Raw genomic sequence first — 24996 nt, forward strand, 5'->3', positions numbered from 1 at the left:
ATTCATACAAACATTGGGAATGTGTTATAATAGATCACCTCTGAGACCCTGCCATTCTGAAATTCTAAGATGTGTTGAAAAAATCTGAATTCTCATTAATTAGGCCAAAGCAAAGAAAATATTTCAGCTAAATTTTATTCACCTCACATCAACATCTAAGATTCTACTTGTAGTTTTCATTATTCAAGTAAAGAAACTAATTAGTATCTTTTACCTGGGAATTGTTTAAAGTACTGGGAGAGATGAAGACAAAGTCTGGTGAGATGGTTCCCTGTTCTCAAAAATGATAGAGGTACTACTGGCACTCATACAAGGCAGAATGCAATAATAAATATTATTAAAGAGGTACAAACTTATATAACAGCACAAAGGAGGGAGAGATTAATTTTTATTAGAAGTTCGTAGAAGAGGTGAGAGTCGAGGTGCTATTTGAAGGATGCATACAATCTTTTGCAGGTAGAGACCATGCAGTGTGCCTTCATAATTTTCTACCACTACAAAAGTATGATTCCATAGTTCATAAACTCATTTTGTGTGCATAGTTTTTATTTTAGAGATGAGGAGTGAAGCCATATTTCCAACATGCATGTTATTGTTTCTGAAGGCAATTCAGACATTTAACTCTCCTAAGTGCAGCTATGTCGCGGGGAGTATTTTTATCTTGGTAGCTATAAAAACACGATAGCTGCTTTTTTTGTAAGAAAGATCTAGTGACAGAGACTCCGTTTTTAAAAAAGGAGATTGTGATAAGCTGAAAAATATGTATGTAACTCTACTTTGGAAGTGGTTAAATCACCACTTGGACAAGCATAGTATCACGAATTAATGTATCAATATTTGAAGTGTGACTGGTGATAAGATAATGTGTGCACATTGTGTACAAAATCTTAGATGTATGTGTACTTGAAACCACACTTGCTCTTCATGTAAATTATCTATACAGTAAAAGTAAAACTAAACTCTACTTTCTAAATCTGCTTGTATGTTTGACTCATTAATAGATTAAGTATTCATTATAATAGTTAAAAATACTTGAAAATGATAATTCTCTCTCTTACAGCCCCTTATCCTCCTCAAAATATCTCAGTTCGTATAGTAAACTTGAACAAAAACAACTGGGAAGAACAGAGTGGCAGTTTCCCAGAGGAATCATTCATGAGATCACAAGATACAATGGGAAAAGACAAACTCTTCCATTTTACTGATGACACTCTTGAAATTCCCTCTGGCAACATTTCTTCTGGTTGGCCTGATTTTAACAGCAGTGACTACGAAACGACATCCCAGCCATATTGGTGGGACAGTGCATCTGCGACTCCTGAAAGTGAAGATGAATTTGTCAGTGTTCTTCCCGTGGAATACGAAAATAATAATACACTCAGTGAGACTGAGAAATCGATGACCAGCTCCTTCTCTTTTTTCCCTGTCCAAATGATATTGAGTTGGTTACCACCAAAACCACCCACTGCATTTGATGGGTTCCATATCCACATGGAAAGAGAAGGTAAATTAATAGGAAATCAGAGGAAATAAGTAATGGTGCAAAGGAAAGGAAATTGAAACTTTTAAAAATTACATTTAGAAAGAAAGACTGATGGTAGACAGTTAATATCTAAAGAAAGATGGTAAAGAAAAGGAAGAATTTAATTGAGTATCCAATGCAGACTGAAACCAGAAAACAAAAATGAACAGATTAGGTCAGAATCCGGTTTGGGTAGTTCATACATTGCAAGGCAACTGTATACACTTCATTACCTGACATTTCACATACCCCAGGCCACTGAGGAAACTTTATATTTGGAAAGATTTTGAATTAAGGTTCTAACCATCACAAATTACAAAATATCCTGGAGAAATATTCTGTTTTCCAGTACACAAATTTTTGAAGCATGCAGCAAAACAATTTTGCTGACAACCTGGCTACTTTCCCAAGAGTATCAGACCTGTATCCTGCTTCTCAAGCTACTCTTATTCCCCTTAGCGGGTGCCCCCTGGAACCAGCACCACTCACATTTTCCCAAAGAGAAGCTGGTAGTAGAATAGAAAATACATCGCAACTGGTATTTCCACTCTAGCTACTATATTATATATTGTATTCACTTAGCAATTGAGAGTTATTCTTTATATTTAACTCACTAATTTATGAAAGGCAGGGCCACAGCATTCAGTAAATTTGGATCATGAATCATAAGTGAATTGTTGTTTGGTAGGTTTTCATAGTTATTTGTTGTTTGTTTTGTTTTATGCTTTCCAGTCTAGTAGTTTGGGTAGCAAAAGTTGTCAAGTTGCCAAAATCTGAGGTTAAATTGACAGCCTCATTTATAGGATAAGGTATTCAAATCATGCAGTCTTATATATGACATATTGTTTGTCCCCATTTTATTCAATAGAATGAAATACAAGATCTGTGAATTTCTCTATACTAGAGTATAGAGCAATCAACCATACCCAAATATTATATAACATTGAAATCCTTTGTAATTTCCAATTATTTGAGTCAAAATTCTTAACATTTGCCTGAAATTACTTGTATTAAAAAAAGTTCCCTTAATCTATCTTTTATTTTTCTATTCCTCAATGTATTCTATGGAAAATAGGGTCTTATAATTCAGAATTTTTTGTAATGCCTATTTCCATGAAGGTTCAATCATGCTTTTATCTGACTGTGGTGTGTTGTGTTGACAGCTATTATAGTCACCAAATGATAACAACTTCAAATGAATGAGCAGCAGGATGTGGACTTTGAAGCAATGCAAAAATCATTTTTACTTTTAAAATTTCTGAAAGCAAACCAATGAAGCAAAAATATTACAAGTGTCAGAAAAATATATCCAGAGGATTATTTCTAAATAGAGATAATTCAATATATTTTAAGACACTTATGGATATTTAATGCTACCACAAAGAACTTATACAACATTTGGTACTGTTTTTTTAATCCTTTATATCCAAATGAGGACATTGATTATTGCTATTTTTTCCTAACATTATACTTCTATTTTGTGTATATAATTTTATTGGTTGACAGTATGTAAGAATGCAGTATATATCCATCCCTAGTTTTATTGATTTGGGCACCATATTTTAATCTGGTTATTTAAAACTATTGTAAAAAATAACTTGAACTCTTAGTCACCTTTTTTTAATAGTAATTTTAGAGGTATAATTCAACTTGACAAAAGGAAGGAGGAAAAATTTTTTTAAATACTTTTTTTTAAATTAATTGACTTCTATAGCCAAGGCTGTTCCAGATATCAATTCATATATATTCTCTTTTTTATACGTGATTTAGAAAACTTTACTGAATATTTGACAGTGGATGAAGAGGCACACGAATTTGTTGCAGAACTGAAGGAGCCTGGGAAATATAAGTTATCTGTTACAACCTTCAGTTCCTCAGGATCTTGTGAAATTCGAAGCAGCCAGTCAGCAAAATCACTCAGTTTTTATATCAGTAAGTACCAAAGAGATTATTTTGCACTTACAGAGGAGCTAGAAAAATGGAACTGGTGAGATTAATGATGCTCGGCCATCAATTATTCATCAAACCTTAGAGACCCTGAGAATTCTTCAAGATCATGAGAGGCCCGGATAAATGAGATTTTGACAGCAGGAAAATATATGTATGTTTCATAGTGGCAAACCTACCCAGGGATTTAACTTGAGGATATTTAAAAATTATTGTCTGTGGTTTCCCGTCTTTGGACACGTAAAAATTGGAGGCAAAGAAATGCGGACTTGGAGAAGTCTGGGGCCAGCTTGTTCCCTGCAGGCTCAAGATCAACCATCCCACATAGAAGAAAAAAAAAGAAGAAAAAAAAAAATTATTGTGATAATTGAACATTTATTAAACTGACCTTCCACACTAGTGATAACAAAGTCTCCAAGGATGTGGGCACATAGTTTGGGAAAGAGGACTTTTGTTCGAAGCCATAATGAAAATTGATATTGTTGGTCTGTGTGAAAAGTCTCATTAGAGTATTGAGCTTGTGGAGCTTGAAAGAAAGAGAGAGATTCAGGTGTAGTAAGACCTAGGTGGTCTCCAAAAGTTAGCACAAGACTAAGCTAGAGCATCATGAACACTCCAATATCAAGTTTTAGGGCATCTTCTACCAATTCCATCAGGGATAATAGCAGAGCAATAACTAGCCTCTAAAAGCTACACAAATAGTGTATGTCTGTAATGTTTTTTGCTAATCTGACTATGCTTACCAGAAGTTTAGAGGCCAAAAATCAGTTTCCTAGCTTATCAGGAGTTAAATGTGCCTCTGATCAGCAGAAAGAAGAACCAGGAGGGAATGGATAAAAACTGAGTTCCGAGAAGGAGGGTCACCATTCTCTAGCTCCTCCTTCAAAAGCAAATTACCACCTTTCATCAGATGATCCTCAAAAAGATGGACAGGGGAAAGAGGAGGAGGGCAGAGAGAAGAGATCAGTTTACTTAGCAGCTTAAAAATGTTGAAAATATCCCATATAACAATTTTACTTAAGAAACCAAAAAAGTCATCACTGATGAAAAGGCTTGAAATATCCACTGAACATGCAGAAAAAATATCTGTGATTGCCTTGCATGTCTTTCAGTTATGGGCAATCTTTGACGTGACATCACTTGAGAATGAGAGCAAAGTTTAGTATCCATTTCTTCCCATGAGGCTAAATATGTTTCATTAACCCAGAGATTTCTTTGTCTGCCAGCAGAGATCCACTGCAAGTTCCAGGAAAACTCCCACAACTCTTCTGGCCATTAGCTCTTCCCTTCTCTGAATTTCTACTGTGTTTCATAGTGCACAAGACAAAATACAGAGCTTATCTGAGTGTGGTATTTTTCTAGATGTATTTTATTTGTGTACATCCTGCTTCTCATACCAAATTACAAAACCCTAGGCTGGGGTTAAACTCTTTGCTTATTTGTTAATTCTGTTGTACATTCGACAAATATTTATTGAACCACTTTCCAGTGTCAAGCACTCTGCCCTGTTCCTAGAGTATCCAGTTGACCAGAGCTGCTGAGAATGTGTCAGAATTGCTCAAACATATGATTATTTCAAAAAGATGCATATTAATGTTCATCTAGGAAAATATAGGGCACTAGAAATTTTGCTATTTCTCTGCCAATAAAAATCTTTTTAGAGCTTCAGATATGATGTTCTGCGGTAATGAATTATTCAGGTGTACTCTGTATAGGCCTTTGATTTTAAAAGGGTACTGAATTTGTATAGTTTTGAAGGTTTTACTCAGAGATTAAAATTAAGGTAGAAATTTACATTAGTCTGCCAATAGCCTCATGAAGGGAATATTTCTCTTATCCCCATTTTTCACTTGAAAAAAAATACTGAGTCACAGAAAGTTTAGTGAATTGGTGTCAGAAGAAGAATCAGACTCTAGAAATATTTAATAGCAAAGTCCATTTCCATGGCGCCTGCAGTGACCTATTACCTTGGGTTGATTATCGGGTCAGTCCTAATGTAAAGCCATTAAGTGAGTGAATTCGTTTTGCCTCCCCCCACCTTCTCTCTCCATGCCCCCACTACCCCAGTAATCATCATAACAGTAATAACACTTCACATTTAGATAGTTCTCTAACACGTTATAATCTCATTTGATCCCATCGACAGTCCTGTGAAGTAGACTAATCAGACAGCATCATGATAAGTTATCACAAAGCCCCAATCCAGGAGACAGGAGTTCTAGGTTGGTTCCTAAACATTACTAGCTCTGTGACATTGGGCAGTTCATTCACATCTCTGGGCTCCAGTTTCCTCCTCAGTAAAATAAGGCACTGAAACTCTAAAGTCCTTTTCAATCCTAACATTCTATGATTTGTCCATTTGACAGACGCAATGACTGAGATTCAGAGAAGTTAAGTCATTTGCCCAAGCTTGCATCACTAATAATGAGCAAAACTGAGTTTGGGGCCAACTTTCCTATCTCCAGACCCATGCTTTTCACTCTTTCATAGTGATCCAGGAAGTTTCATGCAGGGGTTAAGAGCATGGATTTTGGAACTAGACTTCCTATGCATGAATCCCAGCTCTGCTTGTGCTATCTCTGCCTCGGTTTCCTCATCTGAAAGTGAAATCAATCCTAGTACTTATCTCATAGGTTAGTTAAGAAAATTAAAGGATTAAAATATGTAAACACATATAAACTTAAAACAGAGCCTGGCACGCAGTGAGTCCTACAACTCTTTGCCATCATCATTATTATTATCATTTTTATTGTTGTTTTTTCCCTTGCCCAATTAACCATGAGCCTGGGACTGCCCTCCCCAACAGAGCCATTTGCTCCTTCCCCTCTCCCGGGATCCAGGAATACAGCTTCCTCTGAGGGAACTGAGAACTGTATACTAAGCAAATAAAAGAAGTTGCACATTTGCATTTTAACAGTGACTTTCAGGAGATAATAATCACCTTAACATTTCTTGGGTCCTCACGATGTGTCAGGCACTGTGCTAATAACCACTCTGGAAATTTAAGAGAACAAAGCTAATGGCGGGCACTTTCAGGGAGCTATTTTATAATGAGGAGCCCACCGTGTCCTCAGATTATCAGCCAGGTTTCCGCCAGCTTCTATAATTGAGCCCATCTGTTGCCTGTTTCTTCTCTAAGGTAGTCACACCCTGCCTCTTTGATCCTGCTGTCACCAAATTTAAAATTTTCACACGATTGTCGTAGAGGCTAATTTGAATCTCAACATAATTATTTCCAGAGACTGAAGATCCTAACAGCAAAGGAATTATAAATACTCATGAAATGCCACACTGCCACACATCCTGTTTGTTAAAAGAGAAGTAAATTCTCTCTGGTGAAGAATTTACCAGAGTAATCTCAGAGGCACATAACAACTGAAGTGGAGCTTCTGTCTCTCAGTAGAAGTGGTTTGGTTGCTGCTGCCAGGCTCTTGCTTAGGTCAATGGGGAGGTCACCCAGTGGAGACCATAGCTAAGCAGAGAATATAAAGACCTGCCCGCCCAGCTGCCCATCTTACTTGGAGTATCTCTGTAAGCGCAAAAGGGAAACAACATGATTTTTAAAACTACAATCTTGTACCTCAACCAGCTCAGCGTGAAACCTCCCCTGTGCTCTGCTTTGATGTCCAGGTCCTTCAGGAGAGTGGATTGAAGAACTCACTGAGAAGCCCCAGCATGTGAGTGTCCACGTTCTAAGCTCCACCACCGCCTTGATGTCCTGGACGTCTTCCCAGGAAAACTACAACAGCACCATCGTGTCTGTGGTGTCACTCACCTGCCAGAAACAAAAGGAGAGCCAGAGGCTAGAAAAGCAGTACTGTACTCAGGTAAAGGAATGGAAGGGCAGACTGGCTCACTCACCTCCTGCAGCCCAGCCTCGCGGGGGATGCAAGGGGGCTGCCAATGGCAAGAAGCTGTGCTGAGGTCTCCCGGGTGCATCCCAGGCAGTGTTACCGAGAGTGGGGGAGGAGCTAGGAAATCAGTGCACGAGGCTCTTCAATCACAGTCGCCTTCCTTTTCCCTCTTAGAACTAGCATCTTCCTTTTACTTCATTCCTCATTCAAGAGAATATACTGAACATCTACGATGTGCCGGGTACTGGGATAGATGGTGGGGATCTAGACAATTCTTACACATCTTGCTTTTGCTGAGTTTATAATCTAGTGAGAACAATGGTAAGTGAACATATAATTACTGCAGACTATAAAATAAGGCCTAGGCTAAAAGTAAATGATCGAGAGGCCATATGAGCTAGCAGAAAGAAGGGCATGAATAAATATGGATTGGGGCAAGAGGATTTGGAAACTGCTCAGAACTTCCCCCAGGGGAGGAGATAATGAAGCAGAAGGTTTGGGGGAGGTTTTGTTTGCTTGTTTAATTTTTTTCCCATTGTTTCTTGTTATTTTAACTGTAAAATAAGGCATGCTCACTGAAAAAAATAAGTCAAAAATTTAAAGTACATAAAGTGAAAAACTACCCCCTCACTAATCATAACTGAAGAGTTTTGAAGGATAAATAAGAGTTAGCTGAGCACAAGGGAGTGGGAGGGGCAAGTGGAAACACATGGGAATCAGTAGTTCTGGGCGTGGCTATGGAATGAACACCACGCCCAATCATCAGTCCTGAATGAAACCACCAGCCTGGGCCCCAGAGCAGACTTTGCCCTCAGATGCCCTAACTACCCACAGGAATCCTGGAGCCCAGTCCTGTTTTCCTAACACGTGGATTTATTTTTCTCATAAGATCAAAGGTACTGATTCTTGGTGTCTTACACAGTATTTTCTTGCCTAAAGGAAAAAAAATTAAATTATCAATTTGTGTGGAGTACACTGGAAATATAATACGCAGTCAAAAAAGATGTTTGCTGTGTGAAAGCTATTTAGAGTGTTTCCATTTATCCCATGAAAATTAGGCATTTAGTGTAATTCAAAGAGTGAAAAATTCTAAATGAATAAGATGAATTCAGGAATCACAGCCTTTGGAGCTCTTGAAAGCCTTAGAGTGCTGAGATAAGCCCAACTTGAAGATGAGGCTATCTCTCGGCTTGAATTAATGAGTAAATATGCTAAACAGTTTAACTAGTAATCACAGCTCTCTGAGCAGCTTATTCGCTTCCTTCCTTGAGGGTATGCAGCATGACTGATGCTACATTAATAGTGTGTCGTGCCTGCAGGACAGGACCTAGAACTTGACTGCTCTCAGGTGTGGTTCTTCTTGTTCCACCTAATGCGTAAGTTACGTATCTTAACATAGAAGCCAAAGGCTAAAAGTATAAATAGATATTGGAAATTATAAATGAACCAGAAAAGGTTGGTCTAAGTGCACTTTGACAATGGCTTCTTGAAATGTAGACACGAAGCTGTTAAGGATTGTAGGCAAGGAGGCCAGTATTTGAAGTGGTGGGTGGGAACTAGACCACTGTGCTAGGTGTTATCTCAATTACTGCAAGAGGATTGCGTTATTATTACATCATCGTCATTACACACACACGCACACGCACAAACACACATTTTCAAAGAAGGAAACATCAGTGCAAAAATCTCAAAAATTGGCCTAGATTCATGTACCCATTAATCAAAGGAATCCAGAAGACATTCTCACCAGGATTGGTCTGACTTAGGTTATTTCTTGAAGCAAGCATTATGCAGAAAGAAAAAAATAATAACATTTCTTTAGTTCTATAGTCAGTGGTATGGTGTTATGGTAAACAGAAAATTGAAAACGCAGCTCAAAAATAAGAGTGATTCCAAAGCCAAACACAGATGAATAATTAATCACAATGTTTCACTCTCTTATACTTTCATTCTCCTTACTTTTTCTCTACCATCATCTCATCACCTGTACCACAGGATCATTGCTGTATGGATTACTTAGATCATTCATGAGATTCACCACTATTGCCCCTGCTCCTCCCCACAGCTTGATTGATTTCTGTGTTCTAGCGGGTCCTGTGTGAGATGCTAGAAATAAGAACAAATTTGATTTGAACCTTGATTTCATGAAGCTTAGAGTCTGGCCTTCCATGTAGGTGCATTGGTACCCCTTAATTTGAATTTGTCCTCATTATGTATATGTTCTTCCTGTCTGGTTTCTGTTTTGTGTGTGAGTTTATATGCAAATGTTCGTGGAAAAGGGAGTTTTGTGATGTAACTCTTCTAACAACCATTGTAGCGCTATCCATTAATAAACCTATGTTGTTATGTTAAACATAAAGCCAGTGCTCAATCAGTTTTATATGAAGGACCAATTCTTTGAAGTAAGTGTGCTTCTGGCGTTTTCTCCAAAGACTCACACACAGTCGTGAATTTCAGAATTAAGAAGCATCATGTAATATATGGATGCACATTTATTTTTATATGTGATCTGCTTGGTCCATAAAAGTTTGGTGACAACTTATAGGAATGTATAATAACTAAGTGACTAAATCAGAAAGAAAGACCAATCGATCTATTAGCTTTACAAAAGAGGAAATGATAGAGCTAAGAGGCCGAATATTTAAAAGACCTGCCCAAAGTCACACAACTGATTAGGATCAGAGCTGAGACCCCAGCTCAAGTGATCTGACTTCCAGGTGAGTGCTGTTTCTGGCGGATTGCAGGTGATACACTAGGGGAAGGTCACCCTCACCGCTCATCTTGATAGAGTCAAGAGTATTGACTAAAAGCATAGACTCTAGAATTAAACAGACTTGGGTTTCAGACCCGATTTTGACAGCTTCCAGCTCTGAGTCCCTTTCTTTATAAATCTTAGCGTATTAATCTGTAACATAAGGAGAAGCATATCCTACCTCATAGAGTTGTAACAAAGATAAAAGGACTTGATGCTTAATGCAATGTCTGGAACATAGTAATGTGCACCAGATTGTTAACTTTTATTATTATGCAAACCTAACTGAATACTTTTTGTATCAAGGCAAGAAGATAAAGAGGTTCTAGAGGTTCTCTGTAGAAAGCAGAGTAACTGTAATAAATATACAGAAAGGGCTAATGGAAAGAGGATCACCTAATATAGAAATAAGACCATTTCAGACTCAAAGGAACTCTCACCATCATCTAGTTTAACCTCATTATTTAACAGTCTATCAAATATTTCCTATGTTCTGTGGTACATCTTTCCTTCTATTTCTTTAGCTGAGGAGGGATAGGACTGGTGCCTAGCTGGAGGTACATTAGGCTGAACCGAATTCTCTGGAATGGAGACTAAGCCAGTCAGAAATGAGAGAGAGAAAGTATTGGATTGCAAAGATGGGGTGAAAATTAGGGGAGGAGTGTGGAGTAATCTTCTAGAGAATAAAGCACATGTTATTTAGTAAGTAGCATACAGGAGCATTTCGCCTGCCCACCTCCAGTCCCCCCCTAAATAAGTCCAGGATAAATACAAAGGTATGAAGGAATAGAAGTGATATAGGTGGCTCAGCAAATATTCAAAAATTAGGGGGAAATTAGTTTATAATTTGTCACCAAGGTCATGTGCAATATCATTTGCCTTCTCATTTTTTTAGTAGTGTAATATATATACACATTGTTGGTTCTTATTTTTTTTAAAGACAGTGTAATTTTCCTAAGATGAATTTATTATGAGAGTATATTTAAGTGGTTATGATTCCAGGAAGTCATTTGAATAATTAAAATCAACAACTGCCTAAAATATTATCAAACCAAAGAAACTTTAACATCACCCTGAAACAACCTACACTCTGTGTTATTCTAAATATTCTAAATGAGTGATTAATGAGCAAGGTTCGATTTGCAGTTATGTTCACATGTCTACAATGTTTGTGAAGTGTAAAAGAAAAGTTTGGAGCAATGTCGATAATATAATACCTATATGGTTCAATATCATATTATTTATGTATATATGTATCAAGGAGGGCCTAGAAGATTGCCTGCCAAAAAGTGGGAAATGGTGAGAGGAGGACAGAAAGACTTCCAATTGACTTCATTTGCTCTTCTATGGTGTGAGCAATTTTTACAATGATCATTATTAGTTTTATCACTTAAAAATACATTCTAAAGAAATAAAACAGTACTGTTAGTTCTGCAAAATATCTGTGTTCTTGTGCGTAGTTTGTCTCTTCAGGAAATGCTCTATTAGATGAGATGTCAAACTTTGTTTAGATGGCTTCCAGGAGAATCAAAATTCTAAAACACAGGCAAGAAATACTGACATGAGTGTAAATAGGAAAGAAAAGGTGGAAATACTCATTTATTAACTCAGTTTAATCTTATTTTGATCAAGTTATTGGAAAAGAAATTTTGGTGTGCTGTTTCCTTACTTACATGTAGAACAAGTTGTACCAGTTCAAATTATACAATTTCTACTGTGTAGAATTATTGTTTAGTATTGGAAAAGTTTAACATTTATATCATATAACCAAAACTATGTTTATTCTTAAAATCATGATGAGACACAAAAAACTTACAGCATAGGTACGTTGTCAACAATATTCTTCTTCATTGATTCATGCTCCTTTCTGTAGCAATTTTACAATTTTAGGTACTCTAGATGCCAAAAAGTTAATGAGTAATAAGAGTTAACTTTATTTATACTCTAGTTTAAGGATCCCAACACTCTACTAGGTATGTTACCTATAGTTTATCAATGAGGAAGTCAAGGTAAGAATTATAAATAAATTAAAAATTACAAATAAATTCCCATGCTTACAAGGTGTGGAGTCAGGATTTGATCTCAGGCAGTCTAATAGAGAACCTGTGTTGGTTCCACTAAGCAAAACTGTCTAAAATATCAGAGGCACTAAAGGGCAAAGCAGGACATTTCTTAACCTATTAGTTAAAGCATCAATTCTTATGCATGCCAACATTGAATATTAATAAATACATTTCACTCATCTGTCTGTTCACACTACTTTTCTCTATATGTTTTTTTTTCCATAGCTAGAAGATTCTTTTAAAAACAACAGTAGAAGAGCTCATCTAAATGAGAGATGTTCTCTACAACATTATTTTATTGGGTCACAGTAGCCTTGCAAAGTGCTAACTGCTGTTACCTTTTTTTATTGAAGTATAATAGATTCACAATATTATATTAGTTTCAGCTATATAGCATAGTAATTCAATATTTTTTTTTTTCAATATTTTTTTAAACATTTTTATTGGGGTATAATTGCTTTACAATGATGTGTTAGTTTCTGCTTTATAACAAAGTGAATCAGCTATACATATACATATATCCCCATATCTCCTCCCTCTTGCGTCTGCCTCCCACCCTCCCTATCCCACCCCTCTAGGTGGTCACAAAGCACCAAGCTCATCTCCCTGAGCTATGCGGCTGCTTCCCACTAGCTATCTATTTTATAGTTGGTAGTATATATAAGTCCATGCCACTCTCTCACTTCGTCCCAGCTTACCCTTCCCCCTTCCCATGTCCTCAAGTCCATTCTCTACGTCTGCGTCCTTATTCCTGTCCTGCCCCTAGGTTTTTTTGTTTGTTTGTTTGTTTTGTTTTGTTGTGTTTTTTTTGGGTTTTTTTTAATATTTTATTTATTTATTTATTTATTTATGGCTGTGTTGGGTCTTCGTTTCTGTGTGAGGGCTTTCTCCAGTTGCGGCAAGTGGGGGCCACTCTTCATCGCGGTGCGCGGGCCTCTCACTATCGCGGCCTCTCTTGTTGCGGAGCACAGGCTCCAGACGCGCAGGCTCAGTAATTGTGGCTCACGGGCCCAGTCGCTCCGCGGCATGTGGGATCCTCCCAGACCAGGGCGCGAACCCATGTCCCCTGCATTGGCAGGCAGATTCTCAACCACTGCGCCACCAGGGAAGCCCTGCCCCTAGGTTTTTCAGAACATTTTTTTTTTCTTTTTAGATTCCATATATAAGTGTTAGCATACAGTATTTGTTTTTCTCTTTCTGACTTACTTCACTCTGTATGACAGACTCTAGGTCCATCCACCTCACTACAAATAACTCAATTTCATTTCTTTTTATGGCTGAGTAATATTCCATTGTATATATGCGCCACATCTTCTTTATCCATTCATCTATTGATGGACACTTAGGTTGCTCCCATGTCCTGGCTATAGTAAATACAGCTGCAATGAGCATTGTGGTACATGACTCTTTTTGAATTATGGTTTTCTCAGGGTATATGCCCAGTAGTGGGATTGCTGGGTCATATGGTAGTTCTATTTTTAGTTTTTTAAGGACCCTCCTTACTGTTCTCCATAGTGGCTGTACCAATTTACATTCCCACCAACAATGCAAGAGATTTCCCTTTTCTGCACACCCTCTCCAGCATTTATTGTTTGTAGATTTTTTGATGATGGCCATTATGACCAGTGTGAGGTGATACCTCATGGTAGTTTTGATTTGCGTTTCTCTAATGATTAGTGATGTTGAGCATCTTTTCATGTGTTTGTTGGCAATCTGTGTATCTTCTTTGAAGAAATGTCTATTTAGACCTCCTGCCCATTTTTGGATTGGGTTGTTTGTTTTTGTGATATTGAGCTGCATGAGCTGCTTGTATATTTTGGAGATTAATCCTTTGTCAGTTGCTTCGTTTGCAAATATTTTCTCCCAATCTAATGGTTGTCTTTTCATGCTTTTTATGGTTTCCTTTGCTGTGCAAAAGCTTTTAAGTTTCATTAGGTCCCATTTGTTTATTTTTGTTTTTATTTCCATTTCTCTAGGAGGTGGGTCAAAAAGGATCGTGCTGTGATTTATGTCATAGAGTGTTCTGCCTATGTTTTTCTCTAAAAGTTTTATAGTGTCTGGCCTTACATTTAGGTCTTTAATCCATTTTGAGTTTATTTTTGTGTATGGTGTTAGGGAGTGTTCTAATTTCATTCTCTTATTCCAGTTTTCCCAGCACCACTTATTGAAGAGGCTGTCTTTTCTCCATTGTATACTCTTGCCTCCTTTATCAAAGACAAGGTGACCATATGTGTGTGGGTTTATCTCTGGGCTTTCTATCCTGTTCCATTGATCTATATTTCTGTTTTCGTGCCAGTACCATACTGTCTTGGTTATTGTAGCTTAGTCTGAAGTCAGGGAGCCTGATTCCTCCAGCTCCATTTTTCTTTCTCAAGATTGTTTTGGCTATTCGGGGTCTTTTGTGTTTCCATACAAATTATGCAATTTTTTGTTCCAGTTCTGTGAAAAATGCCATTGGTAGTTTGATAGGGATTGCATTGAATCTGTAGATTGCTTTGGGTAGTACAGTTATTTTCACAATGTTGATTGTTCCAATCCAAGAACATAGTATATCTCTCCATTTGTTTGTATCATCTTTAATTTATTTCATCAGTGTCTTATAGTTTTCTGCATACAGGTCTTTTGTCTCCTTAGGTAGGTTTATTCCTAAGTATTTTATTCTTTTTGTTACAGTGATAAATGGGAGTGCTTCCTTAATTTCTCCTTCAGATTTTTCATCATTAGTGTATAGGAATGCAAGAGATTTCTGTGCATGAATTTTGTATCCTGCTACTCTACCAAATTCATTGATTAGATCTAGTTGTTTTCTGGTAGCATCTTTAGGATTCTCTATGTATAGTATCATGACATCTGCAAACAGTGACAGTTTTACTTCTACTTTTCCAATTTGGATTCCTTTATTTCTTTTTCTTCTCTGATTGCTGTGGCTATAACTTCCAAAACTATGTTGAATAATAGTGGTGAGAGTGGGCAACCTTGTCTTGGTCCTGATCTTAGTGGACATGGTTTCAGTTTTTCACCATTGAGAACGATGTTGGCTGTGGGTTTGTCATATATGGTCTTTATTATGTTGAGGTATGTTCCCTCTATGCCTACTTTCTGGAGAGTTTTTATCATAAATGGGTGTTGAAATTTGACAAAAGCTTCTTCTACATCTATTGAGATGATCATATGTTTTTTATCCTTCAATTTGTTAATACGGTGTATCACATTGATTGATTTGCATATAATGAAGAATCCTTGCATTCCTGGGATAAACTCCACTTGAACATGGTGTATGATCTGTTTAATGTGCTGTTGGATTCTGTTTGCTAGTATTTTGTTGAGGATTTTTGCATCTATGTTCATCAGTGATATTGGCCTGTAGTTTTCTTTCTTTGTGACATCTTTGTCTGGTTTTGGTATCAGGGTGATGGTGGCCTTGTAGAATGAGTTTCGGAGTGTTCCTCCCTCTGCTATATTTTGGGAGAGTTTGAGAAAGATAGGTGTTAGCTCTTCTCTAAGTGTTTGATAGAATCGCCTGTGAAGCCATCTGGTCCTGGACTTTTGTTTGTTGGAAGATTTTTAACCACAGTTTCAATTTCATTGCTTGTGATTGGTCTGTTTATATTTTCTATTTCTTCCTGGTTCAGTCTTGGAAGGTTGTGCTTTTCTAAGAATTTGTCCATTTCTTCCAGGTTGTCCATTTTATTGGCATATAGTAGCTTCTAGTAATCTCTCGTGATCCTTTGTATTTCTGCAGTGTCAGATGTTACTTCTCCTTTTTCATTTCTAATTCTGTTGATTTGAGTCTTCTCCTTTTTTTATTGATGAGTCTGGCTAATGGTTTATCAATTTTGCTTATCCTCTCAAAGAACCAGCTTTCAGTTTTATTGATCTTTGCTATTGTTTCTTTGATTTCCTTTTCATGTATTTCTGATCTGATCTTTATGATTTCTTTGCTTCTGCTAACTTTGGGTTTTTTTTTTTGTTCTTCTTTCTCTAATTGCTTTAGGTGTAAGGTTAGGTTGTTTATTTGAGATGTTTCTTATTTCTTGAGGTAGGATTTTATTGCTATAAACTTCCCTCTTAGAACTGCTTTTGCTGCATCCCATAGGTTTTGGGTCATCGTGTTTTCATTGTCATCTGTTTCTAGGTATTTTTTGATTTCTTCAGTGATCTCTTGGTTATTTAGTAGTGTATTGTTTAGCCTCCATGTTTGTATTTTTTACAGTTTTTTTCCTGTAACACAACCATAGCGTTGTGGTCAGGAAAGATACTTGATGCGATTTCAATTTTCTTAAATTTACCAAGGCTTGATTTGTGACCCAAGATATGGCCTATCTTGGAGAATGTTCCATGAGCACTTGAGAAGAAAGTGTATTCTGTTGTTTTTCGATGGAATGTCCTATAAATATCAATTAAGTCCATCTTGTTTAATGCGTCATTTAAAGCTTGTGTTTCCTTATTTATTTTCATTTTGGATGATCTGTCCATTGGTGAAAGTGGGATGTTAAAGTCCCCTACCATGATTGTCTTACTGTTGATTTCCCCTATTATGGCTGTTAGCATTTGTCTTATGTATTGAGGTGCTCCTATGTTGGGTGCATAAATATTTACAATTGTTATATCTTCTTGGATTTATCCCATGATCATTATGTGGTGTCCTTCTTTGCCTCTTGTAATAGCCTTTATTTGAAAGTCTATTTTGTCTGATATGAGAATTGCTACTCCAGCTTTCTTTTGATTTCCATTTGCACAGAATATCTTTTTCCATCCCCTTACTTTCAGTCTGTATGTGTCCCTAGGTCTGAAGAGGGTCTGTTGTAGACAGCATATGTACAGGTCTTGTTTTTGTATCCATTCAGCCAGTCTATGTCTTTTGGTTGGAGCTTTTAATCCATTTACATTTAAGGTAATTATCAATATGTATGTTCCTACTACTATTTTCTTAATTGTTTTGTTGGTTATTGTAGGTCTTTTTCTTCTCTTGTGTTTCCTGCCTAGAGAAGTTCCTTTAGCATTTGTTGTAAAGCTGGTTTGGTGGTGCTGAATTCTCTTAACTTTTGCATGTCTGTAAAGATTTTTAATTTCTCTGTCGAATCTGAATGAGATCCTTGCTGGGTAGAGTTATCTTGGTTGTAGGTTTTTCTCTTTCATCACGTTAAATATGTCCTGCGACTCCCTTCTGGCTTGCAGAGTTTCTGCTGAAAAATCAGTTGTTAACCTTATGGGGATTCCCTTGTATGTTATTTGTTGCTTTTCCCTTGCTGCTTTCAATATTTTTTCTTTGTTTTTAATTTTTGATAGTTTGATTAATATGTGTCTCGACGTTTCTCTTTGGGTTTATCCTATATGGTACTCTCTGTGCTTCCTGGACTTGATTGACTATTTTCTTTCCCATATTAGGGAAGATTTCCACTATAATCTATTCAAATATTTTCTAAGACCCTTTCTTTTTCTCTTCTTCTTCTGGGACCCTTATAATTCAAATGTTGGTGTGTTTAATGTTGTCCCAGAGGTCTCTCTGACTGTCCTCAATTCTTTTCATTCTTTTTTCTTTATTCTGCTCCCTGGCAGCTATTTCCACCATTTTTTCTTCCAGCTCACTTATCCGTTCTTCTGCCTCAGTTATTCTGTTATTGATTCCTTCTAGAGTATTTTTTTTTTAGTTTTTTTTTTTTTTAAGATTTTTATTGATTGATTGATTGCTATGTTGGGTCTTTGTTTCTGTGCTAGGGCTTTCTCTAGTTGTGGCAAGTGGGGGCCACTCTTCATCGCGGTGCGCGGGCCTCTCACTATCGTGGCCTCTCTTGTTGTGGAGCACAGGCTCCAGACGTGCAGGCTCAGCAATTGTGGCTCACGGGCCCAGTTGCTCCGCGGCACGTGGGATCTTCCCAGACCAGGGCCCGAACCTGTGTCCCCTGCATTAGCAGGCAGACTCTCAACCACCGCGCCACCAGGGAAGCCCCTAGAGTATTTTTAATATCAGTAATTGTGTCATTCATCACTGTTTATTTGCTCTTTAGTTCTTCTAGATCCTTGTTAAATGTTTCTTGTATTTTCTCCTTTCTGTTTCTGAGATTTTGGATCATCTTTACTATCATTACTCTGAATTCTTTTTCAGGTAGCTTACCTATTTCATCTTCATTTTTTTGTTTTTTGTTTTTTTTTGGTCTTGTAGGTTTTTACCTTGATCCTTCGTCTGTAACAAATTTTTTGTCGTTTCTTTTCTTTTTTTTTTTTTTGATGGGTGGTGCTGTATTCCTGTCTTACTGGTTGTTTGGCCTGAGACGTCCAGCACTGGAGTTTGCAGGCAGTTGGATAGAGCTGGGTCTTGGTGCTGAGATGAGGACCTCCGGGAGGCCTCACTCAGATTGATATTCCCTGGCCTCTGAGGCTCTCCTTTTTGTCCAGCAGTTTGGGCTCAGAGCTCCCACCACAGGAACTTGGTTCTGACCTCCGGCCTGGGAACCAAGATCCCGCAAGCTGGTTGCTGGGTGTTCCTTCTGTCCCCTTAGGTGTCCATGGTCCCCCACCGGTGCCTGGTAAGTGCCCTAGTTGTGAGGATACGTGAATTCCACATCCTCCTACTATGCCATCATGACTCCTGGAATTAGGTTTTCTTTATATGTTTGGTAGAATTCCCCTGTGATACCATCCAGTCCTGGACTTTTGTTTGCTAGGAGGTTTTTTTCTTTTTTTTTTTTAATTACAAATTCAATTTCACTACTAGTAATCAGTCTGTTCAGATTATCTGTTTCTTCCTGATTCATTCTTGGCAGGTTGTCACAGTAGCCTTGCAAAGTGCTTACTGCTGTATCTTGCTGCTTGGCCTGTATCACGGAGTAGAGGTCACAATGCTAGGCCTCCAGTCCCAACACTGATCTAAATATGTGATCTTGGCTATTCTCTAGCTTTACTTTCTTGATCTGTTAAATGAGAGATTTGGACTAGAAAATCTCTGAGGTCTTTTCCATCACTATAATTAAATACTCTATGCTTCTAAGTGATGAGAGACTAAAGACATTCCTGCACTGATCTTTGCATGTAATCAGCTGACACTACAATTTAGGATGTCAGACTATCCTTATGTTATTCCTGATTTGATTATGGTTAGAGGCTGATGTGTTTCTAGTGTACATAGTTACAATTGACATTGATGGGTATAAAGCAGTTCACGGGGCTTATTAAATCTAGCCTTAGAATTTGAATGTTCTGGGTTTCCTCCAGTGCTCATATAAACTATATATCATCTTAATTTTGAAATTTGACCTTCCTCAGCATAAGTAAAGGCTTCTGGATTTCAGAGGCATTTGTGATTTCACAAAGTGTCCCTGAATATGATGTTAGCCTCTGTGTCACATTCTGAAAGCCCAGCTCTAAATAAATCTTATTGGGTGTTTGGTTTGAAGGTGAACTCAAGCAAATCTATTATTGAAAATCTGGTTCCTGGTGCCCAGTACCAGGTTGTGATGTACCTAAGAAAAGGCCCTTTGATTGGACCACCTTCAGACCCTGTGACATTTGCTATTGGTAAGTTGCCAGCCACAACAATAATACCTTTATCAGAGTACTGTTTGGAGGGGTGCAATTTCTAAGCTCAAGTCATTATCATCATTTATGGGAGGTCCATACTTGTTCACCCAATATTCAACCTTCAGAGTAATTAATGATTACAATTGTATACCTGGAAGCCATCCTTAGCATCCATTACTTGGGAAAAAGAAAATCGCAGGCAAATATTTTTAGTTTTTAATGATTATATCAGAAGAGTGAAAAACCTAGTTATTAGGTAGCAGTGTGAAGCCATTGCTAAGATATTAAACATTCCTTCTTGACTTTCTTTTTTCACTCCCCTCCCTTCTTCTTAGTTCCAACTGGAATAAAGGATTTAATGCTCTATCCCTTGGGTCCTACAGCAGTGGTTTTGAGCTGGACCAGACCTTACTTAGGAGTGTTCAGAAAATATGTGGTTGAAATGTTTTATTTCAACCCTACAACAATGACATCAGAATGGACAACTTACTATGAAATAGCAGCGACTGTCTCCTTGACTGCATCAGTGGTAATCTTTCCTTAACCAGCTGTCACATTTTCCTGTGTCAACAGACATGCTTTCATGTACCAAATGTGTCTGAAAAAATTATTATGTGTTATGTAAGTTAGACCGTTTTGTAAATACACACAGGTAGCTTGCTGCTTTCAAGGTTTGGGGTTGTTTTTGCTTTTAATTTTTTTGTTGTTTTTTGAGAAAGAGAGAGAGAGAATTGTGTGAAACTAGCTTTCACTCTTAATTGAGTGTATTTGCTAATTCACATTTTAGTAGACCTACCAAGTGCTTATTGTTTCTCTCTGCTCCTAAGGAAGAAAACACAGGAGATTTCCTCTAGTCATTCAATAATTATTTGACACTGCTTAACTCTAATGATGGCTCTTCTTGACATTGAAAAATCAGTTAAATACCAATAATGTCAGGCCCTTAGAGGATATTCTTCAAGAGAGCAGGAAAAGATTGCTCTTTCTGAGACTAGAATAATTTTAAAAGTACAGGTTAGCTACAGGTCACACACAAATTACACAATTGTCCTCTACCCAGTTGACAACTCTGGTGATTGCCACCCAATATGGATGCATGTTTATGGTCCAAGCTGGGAGAATATAAAGTTGTGAAAGGTTATTTGCCTTAGAAATAGGAGGACATGTACATACAGTGACTCACAAATAAATACTAATTCACTTGTGTAATATAACTTAGGAAACTGCAAAAGGAAACAAATACTGAACATATTTGACTCTATATCTTTTGATCACTTTTTAAAAAATATATTATATTGTACATCATTTTATTTACACATCATCTCATTCCAAAAAGAATATTTTTAATGGAAAATGGGAAATACAAAAAGGCAAAAGGAAATTAAAAATTACTTTTTTCATAGCCTAAGAGAAGTACATAACTGTATTCCAAAAATGTGATTTTCCCTCTTAGTCTTTTGTCTTCTTGCTTTTTTCAGAGGATAGCTCATCTGTTGCCAGCATGGTACTACAACTTTCGAGTTACCATGGTAACATGGGGAGACCCGGAACTGAGCTGCTGTGACAGTTCCACCATAAGCTTCATAACAGGTAAGTGCATGGAAAATGGTCCCATGAGGAGATATCACTATTTTGAGGAAGTTCTGAGGGGACCCATCTCCAGAAATTGCTAGTCATTCACCCAGGACCGACTGAGTATCAATTTCACAGAAGATGATATCCTTGATTCTGAAAATTTATTATTTGTTTAAATAATAGCCTTTAAAAATTAAAATATAATTTGTATCCTGAGTTACTGTCCTTGATTTCTTTTTATCCTGAGTCACTTCCCTTGATTTGTGCACCCCTGTTCAGAATTGATTAGAATCGAGATGTAGCAGGCAGAGCTTTCAGCTTTACACCACACTCAATTGATTTTATCCATTTTGATAATTGTATTTGATAGAGTGCCTCCATTTCCTTATTAATTAAGCCATTTTCAAAGTCACAGGCTGACTGCAGTACTGTCCATTGCAGGAATTAAAACAGACCTGGAGACACATAAACTTGGGTGTGTGAGTCACAGGTTTGCCACCTTCCACCTGTAAACTCGAGCAAGTTAATTCTTCTAAGCCTCAGTTTTTTTCAGGTGTAAAATAGGGATGATAAGAGTATCTATAATCTGCTATTATTATCTATTGTTACTTCCCAATTAAATAAGCTACTTAGCAAAATACATGGCACAAAGTTTAAGTACTCAAAAAACTGTTAGTGTTGGATCCTCAGAGCCTAAAATTATGTAGATCACTATCATATGGCAGAGATAGCAGAGGTGGGCAGAGGTAGCAACAAGAAGAGGAAATTCATCCAAGAAACAGTAACCTTCGTTGTCTGAACTAAGATTTTTTCAAAAACTTTTGATGGGACAGCAAAGCCATAATTAAAGTTATACTGAGAAAAGAAAAGAGAAAGATATTGTTTAGGTGAAGAATAATTTTGTCAAAATCATTTACTCACTGGACTTCCAGCTTTACCCTGTTGAGATTTATCAATTAAAAGAACAATGGAAAGAAATTAATCATGTGAATTCTTACACAATCAACTTACATAGTTCATCACTTTTGTTTACTGGCCAATGTCAAGAGCTTCCTTTGTTCCAGATGTTAAAAGTAATATTGAAGTAGAGAAGTGAAAGACTACCGTAAAAACAGAAAATACCAATTATTTGACAAGCCCTGTGTTAGCCTTTTTGACTATATTCATAATCACATACTTAATTATAATTAAACTTCATTGTATCAATAATTCATACACTTAACTTTATTGAGATGAACGCTCTGAGAATGCTCTTTCCTTCTCAGACAGAGCAGCTGTCTGGAAAAAGTCCAGACGTCTCATCTGACCACTTGACGGAGCAGCCTTGACCTTGCTAATTTCCAGCTATAGAACTTTGAGCAAATTATCTTAATGATCCTGGACTTGTATTTTCTCACTGGTAAAACTCAAAATATTGCCTAACAACTGGCTAATGAAACAAAGCTAAGCGTAGGGAACTTGCTGTAGTGAGCCAGGACACTTTCTGGACAGAGTGTTCGTGGTGTCTCCCAGGGGGTTACATCAGAAATGAAATATTAATAGGATTTGGAGTTCTGGGCTCAAATGGTTTAGGTGTGCCTTTCAAAGTTGGGAACTACCTGGGAATGGGCAAAGATCATGAGATAAGAGTTTAGGTGGACAAAGCAAGTCTGGATATGTAAACTATGGTTAATAAGCAAGCCACTTGCCTAGGTGAGCAGTCTATTGTCTCCAATAAATTGATCTTTGGGAATTTCTTATTTTTTCCTGGGACCAACCACTAAGGCACGCTGACACTGGGGATCCACAGTGTTATCTAAGCGTATTGACACAGATGGTCTCAATTCTCAATCTATAAAATGGGCATAATAATACCTCATAGGGTAGTGTGAGAATTAAATTATGTAATCTAAATCATTATTAAAATATATATGGTAGCTGAGTTTTATTTTTATACCTGTATCTAAAACTAGTTGAAATTTTAGCTTTTGGTGGGGGGTGCTTTCTTCCCTCATTTCAATTTTAAAGCAAATAAAGACCTCATACTTTACTTTCATATGCTTTCCAATTGTAATCCAAATTGCCAAATTGTGCGGGAATAGGAATAAAATACTTGAATAAGGTGTGATTTATTAGCGCCTCAAGTCTATTATCTTTGTTAGGCAGTTTGTCTGCAAGTCAAGTTCGTAATTATGCTAGTGTACCAAATAATGTTTAATAAACAAATAGTGACATCTGGTGGCCTTTCAGCAATATGCTGGATTTTAAATCAACAACATGGAGTATAAAAATGTGAAGACTTCATACCTGTGAGTGAGAGATATGTACTTCTGGCCTTGCAATTTTAAATATGTTCACTCACATTAGAACTTGAGAAAATATTCTTTGAAGAAATATACGTATAGGTTCTTGTATATAGTGAATTATGTAAAAATATGGTTATGAGGCTATAAAGAAACCAGGGTTATTTTCCTTTATTAGAATTTTCTGCAATATGATATGGGTTTGTGCTACTTATTATAGACATTGTTGATATTTCATGATTTTATTGTCAAACATATAGAAATGCTACTCATACTTAGCATGAAACAGAAATATGTTTTTTACTCTATTACACATCTCTTTAGTGAATAATTGTATCTGGAAGCATAGATAGTTATGAATGTTTGTTATACGTATTAGTGCATGTTAAAGAAAATAAGTCTTCTTGATTTGTAGAAATTCTCCTCCAAACATTGGTTGGTTTGGGACTGTATCTTGGAATAGAACACTTGGCTATCTTCAAACCAACATCACATGGAATTTAAATTCAACTGTTTATTTGTTAAAATCTTCAGAATTATCAGTTACTTTAAAAAAATAATTAAAGTGTGCTTTCAGAGCTTATGTATTATAAAGCTTGTGATGAACTCTCCTCCCCTATCGGAATTTTTTAAAATTTAAACGTGTAAAGTTATAAAATAAATTCATAAACTCAGTGTCAGAGAGAATTTAGCTTTTTAAATTTAAAAATCTCTTCCTTCCCTCCCTTAATACTTGCTTCAGCAACTTTTATTTAGAGCCTACCTTCCGCGAAACACTGTCAATGCCATTGTCTTGTTATCTTATGGACATAATATTTATTTTTCTGTTCCTCTACTCATTGATCCTACTGTTCTTTATTCCCGTAAACTTCTTTGCTGCCACAATAAAAAAGGTTTATTTTCACAGGACCCCAGAGTTTCTAGTACTGCTTGGAAAATAAGTTCACCAATGCCTAATAATATTAATTTATTGATCCAACAATAAATTAACCCCAAATTTGACCCAAACATGTGAACATTTTAGGAATCGTATAAATGAAATTTATATAAAAAACCTTGCTCTCCTCAGGGATAGGTCTGGCTGTCTTGGGTCTGAGCCATACAAGGTAGCGTCCCACAAAACAAGTGCCCACCTCATACCATCAAACTTCACTGTATTACCGACAGGTCCAAGAGTCCCTAGGACCATCATGAGGTGTGAATTTTAATTCTCTAAATTACCTCTATATGGGATTTCATGCTCTGTTGATAAGTACTTTAATTATTCATAGTCTCTTATACTAAAGTGTGGTTCTTTCCTCCCTCATAGCCCCAGTTGCTCCAGAAATCACTTCTGTGGAATATTTCAACAGTCTGTTATATATCAGTTGGATATACGGGGATGACACTACTGACCTCTCGCATTCTAGAATGCTCCACTGGATGGTTGTTGCAGAAGGAAAGAAGAAAATTAAAAAGAGTGTATGTTTCTTTGATTCCCAGT

At 37.0% G+C, this 24996-nt stretch overlaps 1 protein-coding gene and 1 non-coding gene across 4 annotated transcripts in view; both read left to right on the plus strand.

Moving 5' to 3' along the window:
- The window catches only part of PTPRO (protein tyrosine phosphatase receptor type O), a 233484-nt gene that overhangs the window by 137949 nt on the left and 70539 nt on the right, over positions 1–24996 (plus strand). For all 3 annotated transcript variants that reach the window (XM_059935363.1, XM_059935361.1, XM_059935362.1), the window contains exons 5-11: positions 1061–1504; positions 3293–3454; positions 7100–7296; positions 19533–19653; positions 19992–20185; positions 21135–21246; positions 24823–24974. In XM_059935363.1, the coding sequence (XP_059791346.1) occupies positions 1061–1504; positions 3293–3454; positions 7100–7296; positions 19533–19653; positions 19992–20185; positions 21135–21246; positions 24823–24974 (1382 nt within the window). The remainder of the gene's footprint in view (positions 1–1060; positions 1505–3292; positions 3455–7099; positions 7297–19532; positions 19654–19991; positions 20186–21134; positions 21247–24822; positions 24975–24996) is intronic.
- LOC132373848 (small nucleolar RNA SNORA38) lies at positions 3668–3797 on the plus strand. Its single transcript, XR_009505507.1, has one exon. It is a non-coding gene; the product is annotated as a small nucleolar RNA SNORA38 (small nucleolar RNA).

Source organism: Balaenoptera ricei, chromosome 10 (genome assembly GCF_028023285.1).
Source record: "Balaenoptera ricei isolate mBalRic1 chromosome 10, mBalRic1.hap2, whole genome shotgun sequence".
Classification (NCBI taxonomy): domain Eukaryota; kingdom Metazoa; phylum Chordata; class Mammalia; order Artiodactyla; family Balaenopteridae; genus Balaenoptera; species Balaenoptera ricei.